We start from the raw sequence: 27213 nt of genomic DNA, 5'->3' as shown, positions 1-27213 counted from the left end.
AGGAGAGGAAGGGAGGGGGGTGAACTTTTGATCGTTTTTTAACGGATTTCTAATGATTTCCAAACTTGCCTTTGGCAGCTGAGCGACTTTTAATCCTCTAAAAAAAATCATCTGTGACTATATTTTGGTGTCATGAATATGTTAGCAGGCTTGAGATTTAAAAAGCTTCAGAAAGTGAAATTGATAAAAGTAAGTCTGTTATGGTGCTTAATCTCGCTGAGGGTTCTTCAATTAAATCTGCGATAGTCACTTGGGCACATTTGTAATTTCTTTAAATGTATCTGTTTTCGTTGAATGTGTCTCGATCCACAGAAATACAGTCATGGTCGTCACATAACGGTCACTGAGGTACTGTGACTACAAACAATAGCTTTTTCAATCTGCAGCAGAGCGGAATACCAAAAAAATAAATAAATGAAAAGAGCAAAATAAATTGCAGGAGAGAGGGACAGAGAGGAAGTGAGAGACATTTTGTGATTCACCTAAAATTGCCATGACCCATGAGACGACTTCATCCGTTTGAAAAGATGTTTGATGAATTTGAGCTGTAAACGTTTCCCAAAAGATGATAAAGACAGACAAGGTCAAAACCTTATAGATGTCTGGACCATACTCTGCCAAGATGGACGACGTGACAGGTCCCCATAAGTGAAGCCAAAGCTTTCTGATCACGCTCTGTTGGCTGTCTGCGGTATAGGTCATAAATCCTTAATAGATGGGACATGGGCCAAACTAAAAAGTCAAAGCATACATAAAATATTTTTTCTCTCGAAGATGGTAATTTAAGGTTGTTTTTATCACATGTATAAATGTCAAAGTGCTAATTTTGTTTGGTTTCAATTTATGTAAGGGTATAAAAATGGTGTGTGTAGGTGTACACAGTATTCTCAAACAGCAGATTCCCCCAAAAAGCTGTTCTCGAGTGCACATTTGTCTGTTTCCGCTGTTACACAATGGAAAAAAGAATTGAAACAGTAAGTGAACCACAGCTCATTAAGACGACATGTTACCTAAAAGTCACAAGTCATTGTCATGCGGCTGCTGAGCACTGATAATCCTAATAGACTAATTCATGTGAGAAAAGGTCAGGGGAAGCCTGATCTTGTGCTCTCTGGTCGAGTTAGTGGCTCTACTACAGAAAGCAGCCGAGGCTCATGGACACTAACGTTTGCAGTGTCGAAACAAGGCTCGCTACAAGACCTCAATCTCTATAAGTCAAATAATGTACAAGAAACAAAAGTAAAATACCAAAGCTGCAAATGTGCTGTAGCTTATCATGTGTTGGACGGATTAAACATCATTCATGCACTAGCCAGCATTTCCTCCTGTGGCTGAGGGAGGACAACAACCGATCAGATTGTCACAGTCAGCCCTAAAAATGCTGCACTTGAAAGACTGATTGCATCAACACACCCCGAGACACTTTCAATGTCATTAAGTCATTAAAGCCCCAATTCACAGTTCCTGTCACCATCTCCCTGAAATTACATCAGCGTTAGATCAGAATTTGTCTACAGCTCTCGGGGGATCATGCAGTCAACCTGTAAGTAATGAAGGATGCTGAGGGAGCTACATTTATGACCACATTCCAGCGAGAGAACATTTTAACAAATGGTGAATACACATTTTTGTTTACACTGTTGGTGGTGTATTAAAATATAGAAAGACCTAGTTAGTAACTAAGACTGTTGTGTAAGAAAAATTAGTTTATTTTTGAAGCAGAATTCTCCTTATTTAGTTATAGAATAAATCTTATCGATGGATTGTAAAATAAGTTTTAGGTTCCAACCCTGACCCTATGCTAACCCTTTCTCCTTATGACCAACCTGAGATGCCTGGTTTGTAGCTGGCAGTGGCTTGCATGTCTGCCATCTTTACAGATATTGTCTAAAATAGGAAAACATAGAAAGAATGAACAAGCTCCAATATGTTCTCAAATGCTGAATGTACTAACATACCTCACTGCAGTGACGCAATAGAAAGTAAATATATACTTATTTTACAGTACAGCGGGAGAACATAATACATCAATCATACTGTCACAGCAGGGTGATGTGGATCTTAAGTAATCACCACTCAAATGAACATATGGTATTAAAGTCACTTGTTAGCATTGAGAAATATAGAATTCAATCGAGTAACTTATCCGTAGATCTGTGAACAAATGCTTCAATAAGAAAATTTCTACATGGACGACGAAATGGTGCTGCAGCTTTTAAATGAACAGTTAAGACTTGAGTGTATGTGAACAGTGTGTCCTCTAGGGAGTCTGTTTCCTTATGTGTCACAGGGGCCAGAGTAAAAGAAAACAGATACATCCTCAGCTCATTCTGGCCACATGAACTGCTATTACTTCACCACCGCAGTCGTGCCCACACCAGATATTAATTCTTGTTGTTAACCTCTCAGTTCACATCCTGCTTTGTTTCCACCACTGGATTCACAGACAGGGCTGAGCTGAATGAGCGAGCCACTCAAAACAGCCTGAAGCGCAACACACCACAGAGAGGAGAAAACAGCGTCATCCCATCGTGCGGTCTGCCCCCCTTTTATGAGAGGCCATTAGCCCCTGGGAGATCAGCACAGGGAAAGTGAGACTTAAAATCGGTGTATTGCGAGTAAATCAGGTGGGAAAAAGGGGGATTACTTCAGGGAATGCAGTTAATCCACTCAGTAAAAAAAGTAGAGGAGAAGGTAGAGGGGGAGCCGGGAGAGGATTGGGGGGAGAGAGAAACTGTGAAAGAGCGAGAAAGAGGAGGATGGAAGGAATGAACAGAGATCGAAATGTGTGCTAGCCCCGTTGGTTAGGTATATAAGCTCCACTTACACAACTTCTTTAACACAGTCACAGTCACGTGTCCGAGGTGTTTCCCCCACTGATAGAAGTCGGAGACTACCATTCTGCATTTAAATGTGTCATTAAAGCCTTAAATGTGGTGAAACAACATTTTGCAAATGATGTCTTCAGTTTAATGAGGACGGTGCTATCTCGGTTATGACGATTTAACAAGCCACTCTGAGTAAACATTTCTACAGAGGATGGAGCCAATAAAACTACATAGCGCACCATTTAATGCAATCCCACACACTGGGACTCCAGTAATACCACTTTAGTGACGCTTATAATGTTCAGGTTTTGTTGAAAATGTGCCAAAGAGATGCTGATTCATCCGAGACTGAGGATTTTATACTTTGCAGGGTGTTCGTGTTGTTTTTTCCACTTACGTACACATACTAAACAACGTCACTACCTTCAGACCTACAAATAATAGAATTCAATTCAATTTGAGGCTGAACAGAACCTGGACACAATCATCAAAAGGCTTCTTTGTAGAGAGCAATTATTTTAAAGGTGTATATACCCCCTGTATTCTACTTCTACATCGATCAATGTCCATAGTCATTGTGAAATTGAATAAAATAGTGCAGTTCTAAACCTGCCTGTTTGTAAGTGCTTGTGTTCTTGGCCTGTGGTGATGCTGGTGGCAGATTTTGTTGTGAAACTGTCACTGTAAAGGTGACCTGCAGTTATTAAGCCGCAGCAGAGGCCCACTGCTGTCCGCAGAACCCTGAAGCTGCACCCCCGCTGCTGCACAAAGAAATGTTCACCTGTTTAATCAAACTTGAATCATTACACAGAACCCTGAACTGGAGAATCAAGTCGTCGCAGCCATGAACACAACACGCTTTTACTTTGATTAGTCCGGCCTATTACTGCTAGAGCGCTGGTTGCCTGTTTATTAAAAGTTTATTAATCCTGAACATATCGCTTGTTCAGATAACAAATCAAAATACACCTGCCGAGATATGCGTTCCTCATATACACCGATAGAGAGAGTTCTGGAATTATTAGATAGATATATTGGCTGTTCATGTGAGACACATTCAAATGAATAAAAACATCATGGCATTCATTTATCTGCGTCTTATCATCACTGCTATCATCAATCTCTAAACGTTGCACGATACCGCTATTAAAACTACGACTCTCAATTCTAAACTATATCCTCCTCGCCCAGCCTGTAGTTGGACTCTCATTCCGTTCTCATCGGTCCACTGCAACGTCTCGCTCCTAGGCTTTGCTCCTCTATTGCTCTCTGAAATGTGTCTCAGTCGGACAATAATGAGAGCAATGAATGGTGCTGTGTGTCAGGAACTGATACTGGCTGTGAGCGCTAAATTGGCTATGGTGTGTCCAGGGAGCTGGAACAAGGCCTGTGGCGGGAGGGGTCGCCTGTGCCCTCTCCACTGGGCTGCACTGACCTCTGGCTGGAGCCACACTGATGCATCTGCTTTCCAGCTCATTCGAGAGTAACATCTCACACAGGGGAAGGTTATTGAGGAGGTAAATATACCATATCGTTGAGAAACCAAGTAATATGCCTGTTATGCCTTCCCTGAATACATAACTGTGCTTGATTTTGCAGTCAAAACTTATTATACAGCATATATTTTGATGTTATGAGTCATGTGTTTGACACATTGTAATTGGTTTACAAATGAAAGGACATGAGCAGACAGTGTCATTAGCAGTGATGTTCACACACAATGCAACTTAGCATCTAAAGTGAACAGCGCTGACAATTCCAGGTTATTCTCATGCTGTTTAAACTGTTGACAAGAATTAATTTATGTTCGATTTTCATACAGGTGGATGTTTTTCTTCTACTCAGATACATTACAAAACAGTCTAAAAATATGTTCTACCTTTGTCATTACAGATTTACAATTAATACTGAGACACAAACATTTTGCGGGTCTGAATATTTTCTGAGGCTACCTAATGTAATTAAGATTGTAAAAAAAATCAATATGCACGTTCTTCCTTCGTAGTTGTTTTGGTCAACAGAGAACAGAGTTAATTAAATTTTAAAGAGCTTGTTTATATTAAAATAAGCATTTTAATTGCAGCTTGACTCAAATATATATGAAAAAGCTTCAGCCTAGGCCGAACCCAGGCCCAAACAACAACAACAACAACATAAATCACACAAATCATTGAAACAACTGCTCGCTAATAGGTCCTAATCCTCTCATGCTTGTTAAGCCCCAAACTCGATTAGCAGAATGAAAGGTGCTGTCCCAGCAGTGTTGCCCCTGCATCACACCCACTTCCTTCATTAAATCACATTCAGATGTTGGGTTAAAACTTCTTAAAGCCTCTCCCCCCCCCTCTGTCGAGACACTGTAGGCCTCACACAACTGGAGGTTTGTCAAGACTTGACTTTTAAGAGGGTATGTCACATCATGTTACATCTCTCCATCTGGACTTGATTTAGCACTCATGCACTGTTTACCCACGGGAAGTTTCATCTTATTCTAAACCCGTTTTGATGTCAGAGAAGGATCGGAGCCACAAATGTTTGGTTAGCAAGCTGATCCTCGTGAACCCTCTGTTCCTGATTGACAGGAATGAAGTAGACAACCGGTTGTTTATGCCTGCCACACAATTAACCCCTGACTTTGAACACCCCCGACTTGAAAGTAAGCATCCTTTTTTGTCACGGTTTCCCCCTGGGACACTGCTCCGGATGCTCATATGCCCTATGATTTATGGTGGTCCGGCGTATGTTGGATTTGATCCTGGGAAAACAACTTGAAATCTTACCTGGGAGTATAGAATGAATTAATGAGGGGACAAAACGGAAAAACTCACCAATTGATTTACATCCCTTCGATGCTATACTCTGAGTCAGGATAATGTATGTCCTTAGGTCATAGGCCGGGCGCCAGAGTGTTTTCTTAACAAAGAAATAAAATCAAGAATTTACGAGAATTTTATTTGATAATAAAGATTATTTGGTCAATTTATGGGGTCCAGTTTTGAGTTATCGTTTTGGCTGTGATAACATAGTGTCATCATTCAGACCCAGCATAAATATATGAAGTGTTTATACATATGTTTCAGTGTTTTTATGTACAGCACATTGTGTTCTCCTATAAGCGCCATGTGTCATACACGTGATAATCCTGAATCAATAACTTGGAACACCATACACACACATGTTCCATCCGTGATTCAGCTGCAGTTTTGATAAGAACAGTGTTGTGCTGCCCTTTTTCCCTCCGTTCCCTCTGTAATTAGTGTGCTCATAAATCAATGATGCAATTTTTGCTCTTTTTCATGTCTTTAGTGAATCTCACTTTCCCCGCCTCATGTTCTTGGCTATTTTGATGTGACACAGCAGCGTCTTGAGAGAGGCGGAGATTAAAGAGCCATCTGCTAATATCTCAGGGGAAAAGATAACTCAGTGGGTTGTATGTACAGAGTCAGGGCTTCAGTAGAAGTCAATGGTTTGTACAGCTGCATTTCATGAAATCATATCCAATCCCTTATCTCCCATACATGCATTGTATATATATATAGAATATATCATTCCGTGCCTATGGGATTTCCAGATGAGATAGTTCAGTTAAAAAATACTGTAATGCTAGACGTGCAGACATATGCTCAGAGCTGCTTCTTTCTATATGGGCGATCAGCCTTGGATGGGGTGTCTGACAGGTCCTGGTGCACTGAAACGTCTCTCGTCCACACATCACAAAGCTGAGACAAGCCTTGTCTCTCCAGGTTGAGTCAGAGATGTGAGATGGAACAAGGAAGTGCCTGACTCTACTGTCAATCTATCAATTCCATCTATTGTGGCCTCACCATTGCCACTGTAATGACTTTGAGCACATTAGACAGGATTCCTATCTGCTGTCTGATCAAGTCTAACAGCCGGCTGAGAGAAAGATTCAGCATCACCCTATGTATCCTTGAAATGCATTTCACCGTGATATATTTTATTTTTTAGCCTTGCTCCCACGCATCTTGGCTTAGCATGAGTATTGATTTTATTGATCCACCGTGCAGAATTTCTCCAGTCTCATCTCGCATGCAGGCTCGTTTTCACAGTGGCACATGCTGCATGTTTCCAGGGATATGATGATGCATGAAGCTCTGAATGCAGGATTAAGAATAGCGTATTCCAAGGACATGCTTTTTGAAGTGGGATTAGCCCACTGAGAAGTTATTCACAGCTGCACTCCACAAGCCCTTGAAAAGGTATCTTAGGATGCATTGCAGAGAGGTTTGAGTATCTGAGAAGAAAAACACTCATCGTGTCGAAGACATGCAGACCAGGGGCCTGAGCCGACGCTGGGATGTAGACAATGTGAAGAGTCCTCAGCCGGAGTCAGAGTGACACTCGAAGGAAAGCCTTAAGTGTCATTTTAAGCTTACAGATGGAGCCTCCAAAGTAGGTGTGTGAGGGGAATACTGATCGAGCCCGAAATAACAGAGTCTGATTTTCAAGCTCTTTAACATCACTTGGGAACACTTACTGGAATGTTAAAGAGATACAGACATAGAGTGGCTGTACTGTAGGTGACAGGGAAAGAGCAAAAAAAGCCTTGATTTGAAGGTAAATACCGGTGAAAGAGATTTTAGTGTATATGATGTTTCAACACTCTAGATGTATTAATGCAATATGACTTTTTGATAGTAGTGATAGACTTTCATTCAAGTGAAAAATATCAAAAAGGTTTTAGAAACATTCAAGGATGTCCACTACACCTAAGTGCAGCTTTGAAAACAGTTTACCATCTTGAATTAGCCCTTTAGCAAGTTAACATAATTAGCACTGAACACAAAGTGCAGCTGTGTTTGGTGATAAATCTCATAGGTTTGTACTTTAGTCAAATGACATTGGAAACAAAAATACACTTTGACCTGATGATGGCACAATGTGATCACCAGAGTTATAACAATCCATCCTACAGGACTAAGTGAGGTGTTTTACAAATTCCATGCATAACCAGTCCAATAATTCTGTTGGTATTTAAATAAAAAGGAAATAACCAAAGAAACAGTCAGGTACAATATACAGGGACCATCATTTGCTGTGATCCATTTAGGCCTTGGATATAAGTTAATGGATATATGAACCACATGGTGGCGCCAAGAGAAAAGTCAATGGATCATTAAACTCATTAGGATTCATCCTCTATGGACAATGCCCAGAATTTAATAACCAAGGTGGTGGACTGATTGACCAATAGTTCTTTACAGACAAAAACAAGACTCATACACAAAACTTACTCATATGTGTATACACACTCCATGTCTGCTTTACTGACATAGAAAAGCAGACATGGAGAATTTATGATTTTGGTATATTTCAAAACCAAACATCTGCAGAAACAGTTGCATCATGACTGAATATTTGAAGTCATATCTAGGAAAAGAGAATGATCTTGATAAAGGTCAGATTCTCAATGACGCATGCAGGGTTTAATATTGATAGTGCTGCCAAGATGCATCAGTGATTTCATCAGAGAGTAATTTCACACTGATTTTATTAATTCCTCTCCTTGCAGACCCTCTCTCCGAGCTACCCTTTCTGCTTCCAACGGACACAAGAGGAAATCCAGTGAATGCCTAGAGTGCTATCATCTCCATGACAACCATTTATCTGTCTATATCAATCACCGTCCATGTTGAGTCATATTTATTATTAAATCAAAGGTGGTTTAACTTCTCAGAAATCCTAGTTTGCGGTTTACAAAGTGCACATTACATTGACCATTAACCTTTACGGCAGCTGTGAATGATTTAGTGACACCTACAGGGGAGGTTGAAGATTGCAATCAAAGGAATACATCCCAGCCCTTCGTTTCAAAGTGTGTATAAAAACATCAGTGCAGTACATTTTCTTTACCAAAATTCCAATTATGCAGAAACCAAAAATTCAAGCAAACATCTATTCACAGTTAAATAAATGTATTTGTCTTTATTTGCTGAGCTGAACGAACGTTTGCATTTGTGTTGAGTCATCAAAGTGTAAAGTAATACTAAAATGGTGCCCAGTTAATCAGGTCCTTTCTCTTTGAATTTTTGCAATGTTTTTCTTTTGAATAATTCTGCTTCTGCCAAAAGATCCTTAAATCTCACACGCTGGCCCTTTAATCTCTTTTTTGCTGTCACACTGAATGAACTTAGTTTGTATTCAAAGAACACTGATACTAATTTGGCCACACACTGACCATCCTGGATTAATGCAGCTCTGTGTAGTCGTCAGCCAAATGCCCCGCGCAGCACTGAGTCGAAACTCTTTTTCCACCCCCTGGGATTTGGAAATGCATCTCTATTTATGCTTTGGCCATCTGCCACCGGGTCCATCTCTGCTGCACAGGCCAGGAGGTGACAGTGCAGCTCAAGTGTTCGAGGGGGGCCTTACACAATTAGGCCCTGGTAACAGCTCACTCCCTACAACTCCTCCACAGGAAGGATAAACCAGGTGACCGGCTGCTCAGGGAGTGGAAATAGGAGAAGAGAGAAAAACAAAAACACTTAAGTGAACAAAGGCAGGCCTCTATTAGGGAATTCTCCTCTCATTATTTTCTTGATATTTGTCTCTCTGCAAATGTAGTTTAAGAAATCAGGACACTAATGAAACCTTTACCGAGACACTTCACTGCACATTCTCATCCTTTTAAAAGTGATGGCCTTTCCCTCAAAGACTGTGTTATGAGCAAGACGGCAATTCAGGCCACTCCCCTGACGATTACATACAGAAGCTTCAACTTCCTGCAGACATTCTGTGTCATTATTATTGGTTTTAACTGCGAAGTTGCATGGTTGGAAAAAGCTGTCTTGTCTGTAATTTGGCCAGCGAAGCACCATCTTGCCAAGGAAGAAAGGTTGTCTTTCTTCAGGTTTTTATTTGGCAGGCTTTGCAGAGCCTGGTGCTTACTGAGGGCATAAGGGAAAGGTGACATCACTGTTAAATTGTCGGTGATGGGTCGGAGTACTGAAAGACGAGGGTGAGGCTAACACCAACAAGATGAGGGTCTTTGTTTTCAATAAACCTAAGGAAAACAAGGTCAGTTTGGATCTGTCAAGCTCAAGGCTTCAGCTAGAAGGCTAAATCAAATATATTAAAATGCCAGATGCAGAGGAAAATGGCCCTAAACACCTTTCAGCTTGTTATCCAAAATGCACTTTGACAAAGGTGAGACACGGTCAGCTCCTCTTGGGATGAATAAAGAGGCAGCAGGATACCCGTGAACAGAGAGGTTTTGAGTACAACACTGATGTTGACCGGGTCACGTATTATGTGGATGTACAAACACAAAGAAAAGCTAACAAACAAGATCTAGCCGACAAGAAATGTCGACATTAATGAAATGCACTTACTCTACAATTAAAACACACTTTGTGATCGAGTACACCGGTAATAGCTGGGCCTGGTTTTCATAACTATTGTTCAATAACTTCCTCTAAGTTGGTTTTATTCTCAAGTAAACAAGACAAATCCTTAAAGCAGATTCAGTCCATTGAAAAGTGGAAGTACCCTAAACTACCCCTGCTTCTTTTAACACATTAAGACCAATCGACGGTTAATACTCTATATGTTTGCCGTTCAACCTCTTCCATATGTCCCAATGCATTTAGTTCAAGACACTAATTATAACAATAATTATTAATAATCACAACACTTTTCAGACCGTCCTGTTCCACGACAGTCCCAAAGAAACCAGCAGGTGATCTTGTGTTGAAAAAGGCAAAGACCGACTCTTTCCGTCGCGAATGGCTCTTGGACCCTGCTGTGTATTGCATGTGAGGGCAAACGCTGCCATGTACAAGTGCTGCCACATCAAGCTGATTCTCCAGATGCTCCCACAACCCTTGGCAGCTCTGCAAGACGCTAAGAATGAATTAAGTGTTGAGGCTGCACAAGCCAACCCATCGGACGCAGCTAAGTGGAAAAGGTGGTCACCACTCATCTGGGACGACTGATTTACTGAGCCCATCTGGAGAGTCATTACGGATACTGTATCTACTGGTGGAAACTCTAGCTACAGCGACACAATAGAAATGAGATGTAAATGTGGATGGGGCAGATGAAATGGCAGTGATGGATATGGGGAATAAACTGGCACCAGGCCACAATGTCTATGATACCACTTTGCCAGTGATAGTATAAAAGGGAACAGACCATGCAGTAAGATCCATCCACCCATATTGCTTATCCTTTGAGGATCGTGAGGGGAGCTAGGGCCAATCCTGGATAACATTGAAAGTCTAAATGAAGGGATCTTACCATGATGTTTCTGTGAATGCAGGATGTCAGGTCAACATGCCAGACACACCTTTAAGTCACCAGCCAAAAAGGAACTAGAAAGTGTCAATCGTACACAGCAGGAGCTTCCCCATACTTTGGATTCGACTAAAGTCTGATATATGCTTCTCCAATTTTACTGACACGGACAGAAACGCCCTCTCCGAGCGCCTCGGAGAGCTTTTCGTGCACCTCTGATTTTTCTAACTATCCATGGTTATTTCAGAGAGCCTAGGGACAGCCCTTGGCTGTGATTGGTCCGCGACAGCATTTCCGGACCTCAAACTTCCGGTTTCATTCCCTGTATCACAATAAACCCAAACACAACTACGATTCTACGATTAATGTGACAAGTGTGTTAAGCCAGTGGAGTTGTCCAGCTGACGGTGGCCGGTGAGAGCACTGACGGCATGTGTGTACGGTCACATACGGTTATAACAAACAGCGCTAGCGGGCTAGCCACCATGCTAACTGCGGTGGTAACATCGCAACCCGCTGTAACCACATTTATTCCACTTCTATCATGACACTGTTTCTCAAACACCGTCAGGTTAGAAGCAAACACTGCGTAGTAGTTAGTATCGGGAGTCCCCGCTGACTGTGTGTGGAAGTTGGGGGAAGCTAGCTGCCTCTGTGTGGCTTCAAGCTGTGGGATTAGCACAATTAACGCAGTTCGGAAACAAGACTGGGGAACCGTTGCGCTATGAAACGATTACATCAGCATTTTGACCCGCTGGGTGTCACTTTATTTAGTTCTGTTAGTTGCCACCATTCACTGTGTGTGAGGAGAAAACGGAAGGAGGTAAACCATAGATGTAAACAACAAACGTGGACTTCTTCTATGCACATTGAGGTAGGCTTCTCTAAGCTTGATTTCCGTTGCGCCACCTTCTGTTTGGCGGTGAATTGTCTTCAGCACGTAAAGTTGTCGGAGAAGCAAAAATTAAAAAGAGTCCCTGGGATCCGTGCGTCCCTCCGCGCGCCACGGAGAAGCATAATGGAGCCTTAAGGCCTCCACACTAGCAGATTATAAAACCCCTTTGTCAGGGTAATATGCCAGGTACGCCTTGACTAGTCCAACAATGCAGATAATTATGCATCTGTCAAGTAACCGAATGCCGGCGACATTCTGTAAACAGCAGACATGTGCTTCCACTACACCGTTGTTCACGGAAATCCCAAGAGCAGCCAACTCACAAAGCGCCAATCAGCCACCCTGGGAAACAGCTGCAGCACTCAGTAAGTCTCTGAGAGTAAAACTAACCCTACTTTTGATATGAAGATATCAAACCTGTACTTATCAACATACAAACTGTAGCCCTGCACACACACACGGTGAAAGGTCAATGACTAAAATCGATATGGTGATCAGGACATTCCTTTGTTTCAACAGCAAAAACATGAATCATCTTTAAAATGTTTATAAAGGTTTATCTTTTCCTTAACACAACAGTTGATCTGTGGCTGAGTTGTTATACAATGACTAGCAGACATACAGCATACAGTAGGGCACAGTTGTGAAAATGTAGTACCAAAGGAAAGGTATTTTTGAAGATACGATAAAGCAGCGGTGAATATTCAGAATGTAGAAACACAAACAGATACTCAGTTTTTTTAGAAGGGTGTTTTTAAGGATGTGTTAGCTGCTGGTTCCGCCCAGAGCAGACCACGGCTCAGCTTGTGTACCGGTCCTCCTGCTCCTTTAAACTGGGAGAGCTCCAAAGAAAATATACTGCAGGTGATAAACTGACTAAGTACTTCAACCCCACTTCAAATAATCCAAACTACACCTTAAAGGTGATTATCACAAGTCACACTTCTGCTGCTTGAGCATCCTCACAGCCGTTAAGTATTTGAATGAGCCAACTTGTTATACTAATGGGAAATGTTTGCTGATAAAACTAACTAAATAACACAATTTGATTTAAAAGAAGGAGTTCTTTGGGCGGGACGCTTTAGCTGAAACAGTATCACAACAAGTATGAGGGGGAACCATTCATCTACAACACTGACAAAGATAACATTCCTCCCTTGATTCAATCTTTTTAAAGTGAATATGAATGTTTATCACCCTGTGCTGTCTTAAAGCTGTTTAACAAGCCGATCTCTATTTCTGCCCATAGATCTTAAAAAGCAAACACATATAATTCATTGTGAGACTGGACTGGCTGAGCATATTATAAGTGAACCACCACATAAAGAGGTGCTCCGCTGTTTCCAGTGACAGGAATGCGCAGTGCTTTGAAGGAAGAAACACCAAATGTGCAGTGAGCTAAAACAACGTGACTGCTGGCCCACAGGCTTATCCATCTTTCAATTTTGATCTGCACAGACTCCTGTGAGACAGAAAGAGGGAGCACAGACACACTCAGTGTCTCTCTCCTCGGGTTGTTGATCATTGGCGTCTGTCGGTTGGCTGTGTGATTGTGGTGGTTTCTTTGGATGTTTGATGGAGTATGGACCTTTCCCCAAGGACTCTCCACACTCATCCATTCCTGTAAATGCAGCCACAGACTTTGAGCAGCGGGTGAGCTGTGGGATCATGAATGTAATGTTGGGAGGGTGTGTGGAAATGGCCTCGGCACAGCTCGGGATCACAGTAACGGTGCAGTGGAGAGAGCTTTGAGACTGCAAAATAAATACATTCACAAAATATAGTACCACACTGTCAAATACATTGGAGGCTCTTGAGTGAACAAACCAAATAAGAACTTTGAAATAAGGGTGTGTTGACTTACTGCTGCTACAGACTGAAATAATGCAACCCTATGAGCAGGGGCTGTATCAGGGTAGGTTTACGTATTCTGAGAAAACAAACCAGTCATGCATATAAACATAAAATTGGAGAGCAGATTATCATAAATTCAGAAAACTTCCCAACACTTGTAACCCAGAGGCTGTTGACACGAGACAGATTTATACCTACAAGAGCAGACCCCAGGCTCTATGACTAAACCGATGCCTCTTGTTTATCTTAAAAATAGCCTGACTTTCTGTGGAGCAAGTATTCCTTCTGCCTGTTTATCACAGAGAAGTTTTTTTTTTTTCTTTAGCAAACTTTTTCACTAACTTTCAGTTGCGCTTAAATCTATCCTAATCCGTTTAACTAATCCTGCCCCCGAAACGTAATTTCTTTTAAAACCCCAAGTGGAAATCTGCCCTGAAACAAAATCCAGCCCTACTGCGTATATGATCTAAGACAGTTAGAGTATTTCTGTATATGAACGACTTTCCCCCGCAGCTACAAACAAAGTAGCCAGAGCACTTTGTGGAGCTTCGGCGCAGAGATGAATAGGGAGCTAATTTTGAGGACGCAGTTGTAATGTGCAAAACCATTTGCTGGAAATATGCGTCCGTTCTCTGGCACTGTTATCATTCTACAAAATGACGTTTACTGTGAACAGAAGGAGCAAACAAACACTTGTTTACTCCATATGTTCCACATTCTGTTTACTGTCAGAGGAGCAGCTTCAGAAGTATAGTGCTAACACTGCTAATACTGTTTGATGAGATGTAAACTTCTACTATATAGTGTCACACACTCCCACACATATACATAATGTGTGTGTGTGTACATATTTTAACATATATAAACACTATTCATGGAAGGAGTGGAGCATATGCTGGTTAATAAGCACACCCTGACCCCCCTCCCTCCTTCTAACATTGCAAAGTCACCTCTGTGATGCAGTGGCTGGTTTGTGAAGGACGAGTCATTTTCCGCTTGAAGAGGTGCAGGTAACTGCTCAGAGGTGCGCCGACGAAGCGGGTTTTCACGAAGGCGGAACGGGCGAGGGGGGGAAGCTGACGGACCTCTGCCTCTGCCTTGTGTGTGACTAATGGAGTCTATTGGTGAGCTTTTGATACTCGCTCATGCTACCTCTGACTGTAGTGCTGTTGTCTGTGCTATTATCCTGCTCTTAAGCAGTAAATTGGGCACAACAAACAGATGAGGGCGGGAAATAAGTCAGAATTAAATTTTCCTTTTGCTCAAGTGCCACAGCAATCCACGAGAAGGCGTGGAGTCAGAGGGCCTGGTGAAACATTAGGGAGGATGGAAAAAGCTAACGTAAGCTCCACTGAATGCCTCCTTAGCAAAAGTAAAATACACTAAACAGGTCACTAATTTGGTCCTACATGTGCAACCAAAGAGTGAGCACAGAGCGAGTCCTCACGGAGCTTCCCTCTTCCTCTGGTGCTGATGAAAGCCAGTCCCTGATCTGCCCCAGGAGTATTGACTAGCAGTAACGGCTCCTTGTGGCTTTACATCAGGGCACAGCTATAAACACTGGCTGATTATTCTGTGGTAGGAATCTGCGGAGGCAGCAGGGCTAACACGGCATGACAGAACCTGTCAATATACGATCAAACAAAGGAGGCATTCTTTGCAAAGGAAATAAATTGTGCTTCCGAGATTTAGCCTCAATCAGTGTCTTCCTGCTTGTGTGTTTCAGAAAGAAAAGCAAAGACATCTATTGATCAAGGAGCAAGGTAGAATCTAGATCAGTCGGTCACTGAGTGGTGGAAAGAGGGGAGTTGGAAAATGAACATAAGCTATTTAAAAGTTGGCCAAGTGGCCTTGTTAATTTGCTTCATAGCCTTGCTTCATATTACCTGGAAAAGTTTCTCCATTTGATTCAATGGCTCTTTGATTTTCAGTGAGCTCCACATACAGCACTGTGTGATAGTGCAAACAGCATTGTTGAATATTTAACTTCCTACTTTTAAGAACCGACCAAATTACATCATTCTGCTAACAACCAATTAACATTAATCAATTATTGCCTGAAAGCAAATCTTGGTGAGATAAAGAGAGAGAGTTCTACATTTTAGGTTATTCCTGGTTGGGGTCATGCACACGGACAATCGATAATTTAAATACACCAACAAAGTGAGTTGGAGCAATGCTGAGCTGAGAGCAGTAGCATGTTCGGTTACACTTTTCAAAAGTCAACAAAAAACAACACACGCTGCCATATTTATGCAAATCTGGACAACTGGCCCAACATGTCTACAGACAAATACTTACATAGCACAAAGTTTAACCCTCAATGAACAATGAAGCATTTAGTGAAGCATTGAAAACTTCATCACCTTTAAACTCACATTAAGTTGCTGTAGCGTAGGAGACAGAGAAGCCAACACTAAGCTACTGGCTGCATTCAAAATTCCTTAGGAGGATTATTAGTGGCATAAAACTCCATGTGAGAATTGTTAATATGTGAATTGCTTATTATTTATGAGGTGAATATGTATGCACTATGCACGCACTATGCAAGCACTGCAAAATAACTCAAGTGATGTACCACCAGGGAGAGTATGGTAATGATGGGTACTGATACCAGCACAGTAATGGTTCACGTGTGAATGGTATCCAACCCTTGTAAAGAGGTTATTAAGAAGTGCTACAGAAAATTCTGAAAAATGTAACTCTACCTGATCTGTTGATAGCATTTATTTGTATTCAATGACAGCATGAGTTTGGCCATTTACATTACATTCCAGTCAAATTCAGTGCAGACAAGAGAAAACCCTTTTCCAGTGAACATCCCTGTAGTTTATACTTCATTAGTCCTTGATTGACTAAGGAGCTGTGCCCTGAAAAAAAATGACGTCTGAGGCAATCAGTCCCCATCTTCACACTGTGACAGTTCATTACAATATCTGGCTACTTGCCGAATAACGTGCCACTTGTTCACTTGTCAACGAAGGGACTTGAAGCCACACTATTCAGAAGCTGAATGACTTTCTGATAATAAGGCGTCTTATAATAAAGGCGACATATTTAAAACAGGTGTAAAATTCAAAGGAATCCATGCTAAGGGATAATATACAAAAAAACATTATTAATGCAAAGTGTAGAATAAAGCCTTTTGAACCAAGCCTGAGATTATATACTACAAGATGCAATTGGATATAATATAAAGTTGTCTATTTAATTTCATCCCCTACAGCTTGATTGTGTGACGTCTGACCTGCAGGTGGAAACATCAACACCTCAAGTTGAAGTCATTGACAGCTCTGTTCTAACAAAAGAGAAGAAATTCAACAAAAGCTCAGCCTGAAACATGAAGTACTAAAAATAGCTTGTACTTATCATCGCTGACCATGTGCGACATTATTTCTGGGTGCGCCACATAAAACCGGTCTAAGAGGCAGGATATGTAGTGCCTGTATTTAGGATAACGTTCAAAGGTGTGAAATTAGATTCAGCTCTGACGGAGCAGGGAGATAGTGAGAGGAAGAGGAAGAAGCCAGGGATGGTCTACATGTATTTGATAATACACACTATAGGAGGCTTAACCACTTAACCTCTAATCCACCTGGGCCTATACTGATGCTGAAGGGTAATCCAATGATACAATAACTTCCTGAATGCAGCATCTTGAATTCTCCCATCTGTAGTTTGCAGCGTATGGCTTGTTTTCTTAAAATGTTTGGCTTCATTATTTACAATGAATGGTAATAAACTAAGCAGCAGACTTCCATTCTGCTGAAGCAGCTGTGAACTTTTTAAAACAAAGGCTAATGAATGCATTCATAAATTTATAGTATCGACAGATGAAGTATTTAAAAGTTATGTACTAGCACTTGCCGTCATTAGCAGTAAAAGGCTCACATCATTATCCGCCCATAAAATTGGGTGATATTCATTAAAAATGACACGCGGATTATGAGACAGATTGTTCATGAAGTTGGCCTTGTTTTTGTACAGTGATTTTGTACAGAATTCTCAGACAATATTTTCTTTCTCACTTTTATCCCATTCATTAAGCTATCAATTAAACGCCAGCATCATATCATAACAAAGCCAGCTAAGCTGTCATTCTAACAGAACTATTATTCATGTGCCTTTATTATTTAATTGAAGGAATTATCCAGACGCTAGATTTGATTATTGTCTTCAGGTACAGAAATCTCCCCCTCTCCCTCGCTCTGTCTCTCCCCACTCACTCGCTTCCATTCAGCTGTAATGGCCATGAGGGACATTGGCAGACATTAATGTGCATTCAAACCATATCGAATCAGTTTCTCAGCCCCCTAAGGGCTTAATAGGAAACAATAACTGAATTATGACTAGAATGCTATAGCCATTTGACTTACAATTCTGGCTGAAGACACAATGACACACTGTTGATATAGTGAGTTGCTCCATTTCCTTTTTATGGTTTCAGCATTTTAGTAATAAAGGGGAGAACAAAACTCAGATTTGGGGACTGTCCTAAAATAAAAACATATTTCTTATAGTCTGTTCGTGTTTAACCTTGGCGTGAATGTGTGTTTGTTTTAAGACAAATACAGATGGTTTGTTCTCAGTGTCAGTTAACATCTCTCCCTCTGTCTATCCCTCCATTTCTTTCAAGCCTCCGAGGATCCATCTCAGCACGCTGTGCACCTTGATACACTAAATCCATTACTTGCAAGCACACCTGTGATGAAGGACAAGTGTGTTGTGCTGGCTAATGCAATGCTCAGCCAAGCACACGCTCATACAGGGCAGCCACAGGCCTTGGCCTATATATCATACTGCAGGATTAGCAAGATTTAGCACTTGAATACAAAGCTACATGGCATTTCTAAATCCTGGGATCTATTCAAAATGCAGGGCACGAATGTGTAGGTTAGGTTTACTGCTGTACTTGTGCCATTGTTTTCTACTGCTGGCTAGTTAATTTGATTTCTTATTTTTCTTTTCAAAACAACATGTTAACAAGGTTTCACCCACTGACAGTAAATGCAAGACCTTTCGGCACATACGCTCCAAGTAATATCGACACCACCGAGCCTGGAAAGCATCCTGTATTTTCAGTGAAATTCAAAATTGCTGAGAACCGTAAACACTGCAGTTCTATTTAAAAGTGAAACAACCGGCTATAGGAAGAACAAATAAAGAAGAGAATAAGTCGACCTTTTGAAACATCAGAACCCCCGCCTCCAGCTGCTTCTTGTTGTTGCCGTGGATGGACATTTATCGAATCAAACAGCTCAGTTGTTGTGGAATTTCAGGAGAAAGGATAGAGAAATCAATACAAGTTTTTGTTGTTTTAGGAAAGGGATGGTTCTCAGTACATTGCTTTCTTTCTTTGTTTTCATTATTGTCAATAGCATCAAAATACAGAGGTCAGACCTCTAATTGCATCTTGGTTACACACAGTTTTAGGCCATGTGTCCAGTTTCAGGCCGTTAGTGGCTGCGGAGTTCCCAGTGTCAGTTTTACGAGTGAGCATAAATTGTAGTGCGGTTGAGAACAATGCTCCTGGACTAACGTAAGTATTATCTCAGAGGCAGCAAAAACCTTTTGACACTAACCTTTATTAAGAGCATGCTCAACAAAAGAAAGCAAGTTCAGCACTTCTTTTCCCTACCAAAGCCACTACCATTTTGCTGAGCTCGCCCTTTAAGCAGCAATTTACTTCCTGTCGCATGTTCGACTTTCATTCAACGCTCAAGGTCATTTTTGTGTCCTGGGGAATCTTTCAGATCAGACAGAAAAATCACACTTCGTGGAAATATGTAAAAAGGTTTTCTGCTACCTTAACTCACTGATATTTAATTTTACGAGGAATAAAACCTTTCCAAGGTTCTTTGGAGAAAGAAAGAAATAGAAAGAGGTAGCTTACTGTGTTGGCAGTGAACTCCACTGAACCCTGGTGGACACTTGCAGACGTATCCTATGAAGGTGTCGCCCCTGTAGGTCTCACTGATCTCACATGCTCCTCTGTTGTGGCAAGGGTTTGGATGGCAAGGGCCTGCGTGGGAAAAGGAGGAAAAAAGTTGCATGCTGTTAAACAGTGTGTTAAGACTCTGAGACGGATTATTGGCAGCATCTCTTTTACTTTTTAATTTACTGTGTGTACAAACATCTCTTTAACTTTTTAATTTACTGTGTAAACAAGCACACAGCGCTCTATGTAATAGATTCAGCCTGGTGTAGCACAATGATTTCCAATGTGTGCATGATTAAAATGAACATCCCCATGCCAACAGTGACAAACACATTCTGACAAAACCTTAACAGGCCTGCGAATGTAAACAAATCAGATGTGTGCATCGGCTGTGCAGTTAGACACATTCACAGGGAAAAAGTTTTGAACAAATTAATCACATTGAGTTTGACCACGTGAGACATTGAATAAATAAATCAGTTTCACAGGAGGAACTGAGGATGACAGGAGAGCGGGGGAGAGGCTGGTGGGCTGGTCTCTGTGGTCTGGAGGGCAGCCCAAGGCATCGTCTGAAAATCACTGAATATGTCCCCTCTAGGAAGGCAACATTTCATACTCGCATTGCAAAGTGGGGAGCACAGACTAGCTCCAAGGTAAAGCACTATCACCTATGTGCGCTGAAATGAATTCATGCCATCTTGTGTGCACAAAACCGAGAGTGCAGGGGGAAAAAGTTGACTGCAGAATACTAAGTGGAACGGATCCACAACGGGAAAGATTTGCAATTTTAGAGCAGAAAAAAGAGCATCAGTAGGTAAACGTAAATAATCACACAATTCTTATAATTGTAGGAAAATGGAAAAAATGTACTACAATGGAATAAAGACTAATATCCCAGGACCGTGCTGACCCACTTAATCAGTCTATCCAGTCTCTTCCAGTCAGCCTTTGAAATGCTGCTGCTCCAGCAAACGACTCCAAAGACGATGATTGATGCCACCGCAGAGACATCTTCGGGGGGAAGATCCCAGGGGACGTCATGCTACTCACTGAAGTCTTGTAATGACCAACTAGCATGGGTGTTAAAAAACATCTTCCACCTCTCCCTACAGCAGGCTGTAGCCCCGATTTGGATTAAATCCATCCAACCATTTTCCTTGTACCAAAAAAGGCAGCAGTTAAAAGCTTAATGACTCGATCCATTGCCCCAACACCAGTTGTTATGAAGGCCAGTTTAACTATTGAGGAAACAGAGCTGTGCAGGATACAGTCAAAATCACAACTTATATAACCCTTTTCCTTCTGCAAGATCCAAACACATGTCAGGGTACTATTTGTTGAGTTTAGCTCCTTCCCATAACCCCCCTTAAAACGCTAGAGATACTCAAAATTCTTGGTTTAACCATTTCTCTCTCTTTACAGATTATGGACCTCCTAACAACAGAATGTGAGAATGGAGAATGACAAATTCTCTACCTTCATCCTGAACGGAGATACATTGCAGGGCTGTGTGCATAGCTCTGTCCTCTTCACCCATGACTGCACCCTCACCAGCTCCTCTAACACTTCATTGGATTTCCCTGATGACACCAGTACTGCTCAACACTGTGTCTGACACATAAGCATCAACCTGCATGACACTCAACTTCTTCCCCATCAGGACAGGTTAAACGGGTGTTAGAGGTGCTGAAGAAATCACAGGACATAATTTGGGCCACACCACTTGGCTTGTAAAGGTGGTGTATTGCATAGTTGAGTGGTTATCATGGCATGATTAAACTTGGCAGGTCAACTGGAGGGGGTCAAACTCAGGCTTAACCAATGGTTAAAAGATCAGTACCAGGACCAGTCTTTCAAAAGAGGCAGACTCTACTTAGCCCCCACGTTAGCTGGTTGCAGATATGATCAGTTGCAGGTATCATTGTTGCTGGTTGGGTAAATGTGAGGCTGCATGCCAAATCTATTGAAGAGAATCTCATTGACTCTCTCAATGCTCCCATCTATGGTCTGACTGCCTGTAACCACTGCATGTAATTCGTATACCTCCGGACCACTCTCTCATTCTGCTGTTTCGTCTTCTTATGCAACCTCCCTTAAGTCTCCTCCTCTCCTGTGATATTCAATAACAGCTGTTTCTAGACCCTCCCGACTGTTTTCCTGTGTCCTGACCTAAATGCCCACTACTTCTGGTTCATGAGTGGTTTGATGCCCTTGATAGCCCAGGGCTTGTTGTGGGGAAAACAGTCGGGAGCTGTACCTTATTTGGTCAAACAGTTTGTAAGTTCATGTCTCGCCATTTTGCATGAGAAAACCATCCAAGTGCATTGAAAGCTGTCTTGCAGAGTCGCGTACGTCTCTTTAGAAAAACAGGAATGCAAACGGAGCATTTTAAGGAGCAGTGTTTCCTGTGACAGAAGAGGACTCCGTTTTCTGCTGACTTGCCTTTACTTCAGCAAGAGTGACACAATAAAGGAAAAAGTAAACTCCCCAAAAAGCACAACATGGGTACTGAAACACTGGCTCAGAGCAGCTCCATGGTCCTGTCTCCTCCAGTAGCACAGTCCACAGTGGAAGTGGGAAGATTCCATCTCATGTGACTGATTTATTCTTTGAAGTAAGAAGTTGGAGTATATGCGGTGGCCAGTGTTGCAAACAGGTCTTAGCTATCACACAATATTTCATCTTTTTTTCTCGTTGACTTTACCATGGTGCTGAACAAATTAGAAAAACAATGTTTAATTTGAATGGAAACCAAAGTAATAACATGAATAAATACAGACAGAATGACATTCGTTATTACTCAAGACGCAAATGCATATTTTTAGTTTATTAGTGGGTAGCAATCAAAATTCAGTGCAACTTTAATGTTATATTATTTTTTAAAGATGGCTCTCTGCTAATTCATTACATCTTTCAATTTAATGAGGAACTTCCTAAAGTTCTCAATTATACAAAGTCTCAATATTAAGTTTATTAAACCAGCAGTTTGCCCCTTAAAATATATGGACTGGAAAGATTGCTTTCGATATGATTGCGTCACTTTTGAATAATAAGTATAAACTTATTTTTCTCACTAATGTTTTTGTTGCTCCCCAGGCTGTGCCACATCGTTGGATATTCCACATGTTGGCATTACACACCAAGCACATTATAACAGATCAGCATTCCTGCTGAAAATCAAAGGGCACTTATGCTGTACCTCTGTCCAAGGGTCAGTACAGAAGAGGCCCTTGTGTGCATAAAACTAATTTGCAAGGGAATTAATATTCATAGCCTCTAAGTACATGTGTTCTTGCTGTGTATGCAGCTCAACATTCATCATTACCATCGTTTACTCTTCAATGTTGGCGTGCAGCGAACCCTGAGAGGCTTTGCGGCTGCTAATAAATTCCTGTTTTTTTAAACACATGTATAAGACTCAGCAGTTACTTCATTGGCAGTGCCCACGATGTGGTGCCACAGTGCTGCCGTCTAAAATCTTCCTCGCACCAACCTGCACCGTGGGGCTCAATAAATAACAAGGCTTTGGTCCATGGATATTGGTTTCATAACTCAAGTGCCTGCCAATAGCCATCTCATATTTTAAACATCAAGTTGTGCAACTGCACCGAGGCTTTCCAAACTTTGTGGAGTGAGATTGGATGGACAAACTTTTAAAGAACTTGGCTAAGGCTCAGCACGTGTTTAACTTTAAAAAGACCATCTGGAAAATAAAGTGCTGTGGGTCATGTGACCACTCATGGTCACTCCAAAGCTTGTGAAAGTCTGATGAAAACCATTTGCTTGTACGAGCCTTTTTAAAGCTGCCGGACTCTTATTTCAATTTTTATTCAAGTATTTTACAGTCGTATTTCATTGCTGACGGGTAAACTCTGCTTTGACAGGTCTCTTACTTCATTTTAAGTGATAAGCAACGAGAAGAAGTCTCAAGGGTGAGAGTATCATGCCCTCTTAAGTCAATGTGACAAATGAACAGCCCTGAGCACAAAATTTGACAATATCAAGTAAACGGGCTCGGCCTTGAATTGTATTCCACATCATCTGTTCAGGCATTTCAGACTAGAACCTGTACAGGCTAACAACAAACTCAGGGGGGGGGGATAAATAAATGAACCCCACAAGCAAGCCTATTATTGTTCTCTCATTGGAATTAATAGGCCTGTGGATATGAATTACAAACAAGGTTATCCCATCGAAGTGATGCTTTTTTTATAGCCGGGACCTGTATCAGTAATAATGAGAGCGGTGGCTAATCAGTTGAACAGAGGAACGTATAATAGGTTTCACAGAGACCCTGTTCTCTGAGGGACAGGAGGGGGGGCGGCCGTGACAGGCTCCTGGGCTGTTTCGACGTGACGATCTATAGTCACACCAAAGCGTACTGACAGCCTCCCTAATGGAAAGTGGGAAAAAAGGGCAGTGAGGGAAGGAGGCAGAGTCAAAGAGAATGTGTGAGAGAGGTACAAAGAGAGTGAGCTCTGTATAACATCTGCGTTCAAGTCTGATTTTTTTTTTTTTTCCTTGGATAAAAAGGCTTCCAAAACATTATGAAGCACTATTTGAAAAAAGTATTGATTTCACTGATATTGATTTAGTGATAGTGTGATTCACGAGGATGGATGACACTCCTGAAGCGAGCACTTGAAGGTGAGGGAAGCGCTGCATACTTTCCCTACGTGTTGGAAAAGCCATATATTATATCAAATCAAAACAGCGTTGACAGGATGAAAACTAGCATTGGCAATATGGAAAACTCTTCTGGATAAATCTAGATCTTTCCAGGGTTTCTACAGGTTTCAGAAAGTTAAAGTTAAGACACATCAAAACTAGGGATGCACCGATATGGAAATTCTTGGCCGATCCTGAAACCCATGTACGGCCAATACATCGATGCACCACTAATCAAAACCATAATGAATGAAATTCAGGACCGATGCTAAGTACAACAGATGTGAAGGGATATCAGAATAATTGAAGATATTGTGAAGTAGCCTTATTTAAAGAAAAACCCTAAAAATGCCACAATATCTAAAAATCAATCAACAGACAAAAATTATATATTTTTCTTAATAAATACAAAAATAACTTATATATAAAAAAGAAGAAATGTTTAATGAATGTTGATACATTTAGAACATGCCTAAATGTATTATGGACATAGTTTTTAAGACCTATAATTATGATGACTGGATTTAAGAATATTATAGACATTTAAGGCCCTGTGGAGCACTACATTTTGAAAAACATGTATTCATGTGTTTGCGGCACCACCTGACCTTCAGTATAGCACGAGGTGATAAATGAATGATTGGAATGAGGGGAGCTGCAGGGTGGACTGGGCAGAACGCAGCGAGGAGAAAACAAGCCCCATTTCGAATAAAAAGCAGGGAAATGGACATAGTGTGTCATCTGAGCAGATCTCAACAGGCTGTTGGTGGATGCTCACTTCACACTGCGTGGAAGTTGCGTGATGCGTGTCTGGAGGAAACATTGGCAGCTTGCTTGTGTGAATGTCAGCTGCTGCTCTGCTGTACAAGCAGACCTGTGATTGATGTGAGCCTGTGTTGTGTCCGGCACGAGCGCCTCTCTGGCAGCGAAGAGAGGCCAATCAATCAGTCGTGAAAACCCGACCATTGGTTAAACACAGAAAAGCATCCTTTGTTTCCTCGCAGTTCAATCAAAGAGAGGCCTGACGTTTTCAGGGTCAAGGCTCCACACAGTATGGGCTCTTTCATCTCAGCTGACGGCTGTCACCAACGTCAACCCCATCTAAACGTAAAAAGTAATACTTCATTCATTAAGGTAAGGAGGATATAGCTGTATAGCTGCTTATAAATTATACTATTTACAACACAAAAGTTGACTATCAGCCAGTGAAGCTGAAAAGCTTGAGGTAATAAGTCTTACTTGAATTTGTAAGAGGGTTATAATTAAATACTGTGTCTCTTGTTCTTCTCTGTGTTTTTCTATTACAGAGACCCAGGGAAAATCTTTCTCCAAATGAAATGTGAGTGATATTCTGCAGGTAACATTTGAGCGCTGGGAACAACAAAGACGTCTCGCTGCCACTTCCCCCAGTGTTCACTTAATCTAAATGGTTGCTCATGATTGCGTGGGGTCACTAGGAGGTCAGATGAATAATTATTGACTGTTCCATGACAGAGATTTCAACTGATATCTGGCAAGTGGGTCATGTTGTGCTGCTGACCATTTACTGCAGAGCAGCAGCAGACAGGGTGCTTTTAATCTAACAGCTGTTCAAACTACAAACACACATCTACACACCAATTTTGATTGGTTTGCGTTGACAACTGCACTGAGCAACAATCCCAGAGTTACAACCACTTCCTTTAACGAATGCTTTCAGGGATAGAAACCTGGACGACTGTCAATTAAAAAACAGAGCTGGAAATGAAACCCTCAGCTCTGACTTTCAGCATAAGTTCTCCCAGTTACCAATGACAAGCAGGCGCTTCATCCACCTTGTTAACCTTCCCTCTAACTGTTAGCAGGGGAATCTGTCTGTATTTACATTTTCTCAAAAACTGCTTGAAATATTGACTTCAAACCCAAGGATGTGCGGTGTCAACGTCTTTTAGTTGAGCGATTTTCGAGAAAAATTAAACAGAAAAATGTCCTCCCCTTATTTATGGTAACCTTGTTATCTTTTTGATTGAGACATGACCTTTAGATGATGTGAAAGTTTGACAGGAACTCCCCTAGTGAGAGAAAAAACATGTACGGCTACCTGCGTCAATAATGGGAAATTTACATTAAGGCTCCTCCGGCTCTGAAAGTGCACCCGGCCCTCATCCCACAGAAATCATGCATGGCCTAATTGTGTCAAATCTATTTTAACCCACCCTTCTCCTATGATGGCTTCACTGGATCACGGACTCATGGTCACTGCACCCATCCTTTACCTCGACTGATGAGAGCTGGCACTGTACCACCAACATTACATCATGTGCTCTCAGCATGAGCCTGCGTTCGTTCATGCTTTCACAAGTCCTTGGTTCTCCTCTGTCATTTCAAACCCCATGACCATTTGACAAAGTCAGACAAATGAGTTTGGAGCAGAAAGTAGAACTAATCAGGCAGAAACAAATGGTTCAGAATGTGTGAAATATATATCCAAAGGAGGGGTCGCATCGAAGATCAGCATCATTCCAGAGGAACATCCAGAGAAAGGCAGAGATGGAGGTTGCCTTGTCAGTAAATGCCATGAAAATGTCAACGCAGTATCCTTGCCTCTCAAAGGCCTTATTTAAAAAAAAAAAGGTATTTTCCTGATTCTAATGGTGAACAATGCTGAATTATATAAGAGCAACTAGCTTTAATCTAATCAGGACACAGATAATGAGCCAGGCTGTCTCTAACCTGTTCAATGGAGGAGTATTGTTCTCTGTTCTGCTTGGAAACCGGGAGGGGTAGTTCACCCA

General features: G+C 41.5%; 1 protein-coding gene across 1 annotated transcript in view; it reads right to left on the bottom strand.

Annotated features, from left to right (window-relative positions):
* Window positions 1-27213, bottom strand: part of LOC133001705 (EGF-like repeat and discoidin I-like domain-containing protein 3) — a 107437-nt gene that overhangs the window by 49193 nt on the left and 31031 nt on the right. The window contains exon 3 of the mRNA XM_061071357.1: window positions 19727-19855. Within this exon, the coding sequence (XP_060927340.1) occupies window positions 19727-19855 (129 nt within the window). The remainder of the gene's footprint in view (window positions 1-19726; window positions 19856-27213) is intronic.

This window comes from Limanda limanda, chromosome 5 (genome assembly GCF_963576545.1).
Source record: "Limanda limanda chromosome 5, fLimLim1.1, whole genome shotgun sequence".
Lineage (NCBI taxonomy): Eukaryota > Metazoa > Chordata > Actinopteri > Pleuronectiformes > Pleuronectidae > Limanda > Limanda limanda.
The sequence above is the reverse complement of the archived record's forward strand: the minus strand, read 5'-3'. Positions and strand labels throughout refer to the sequence as shown.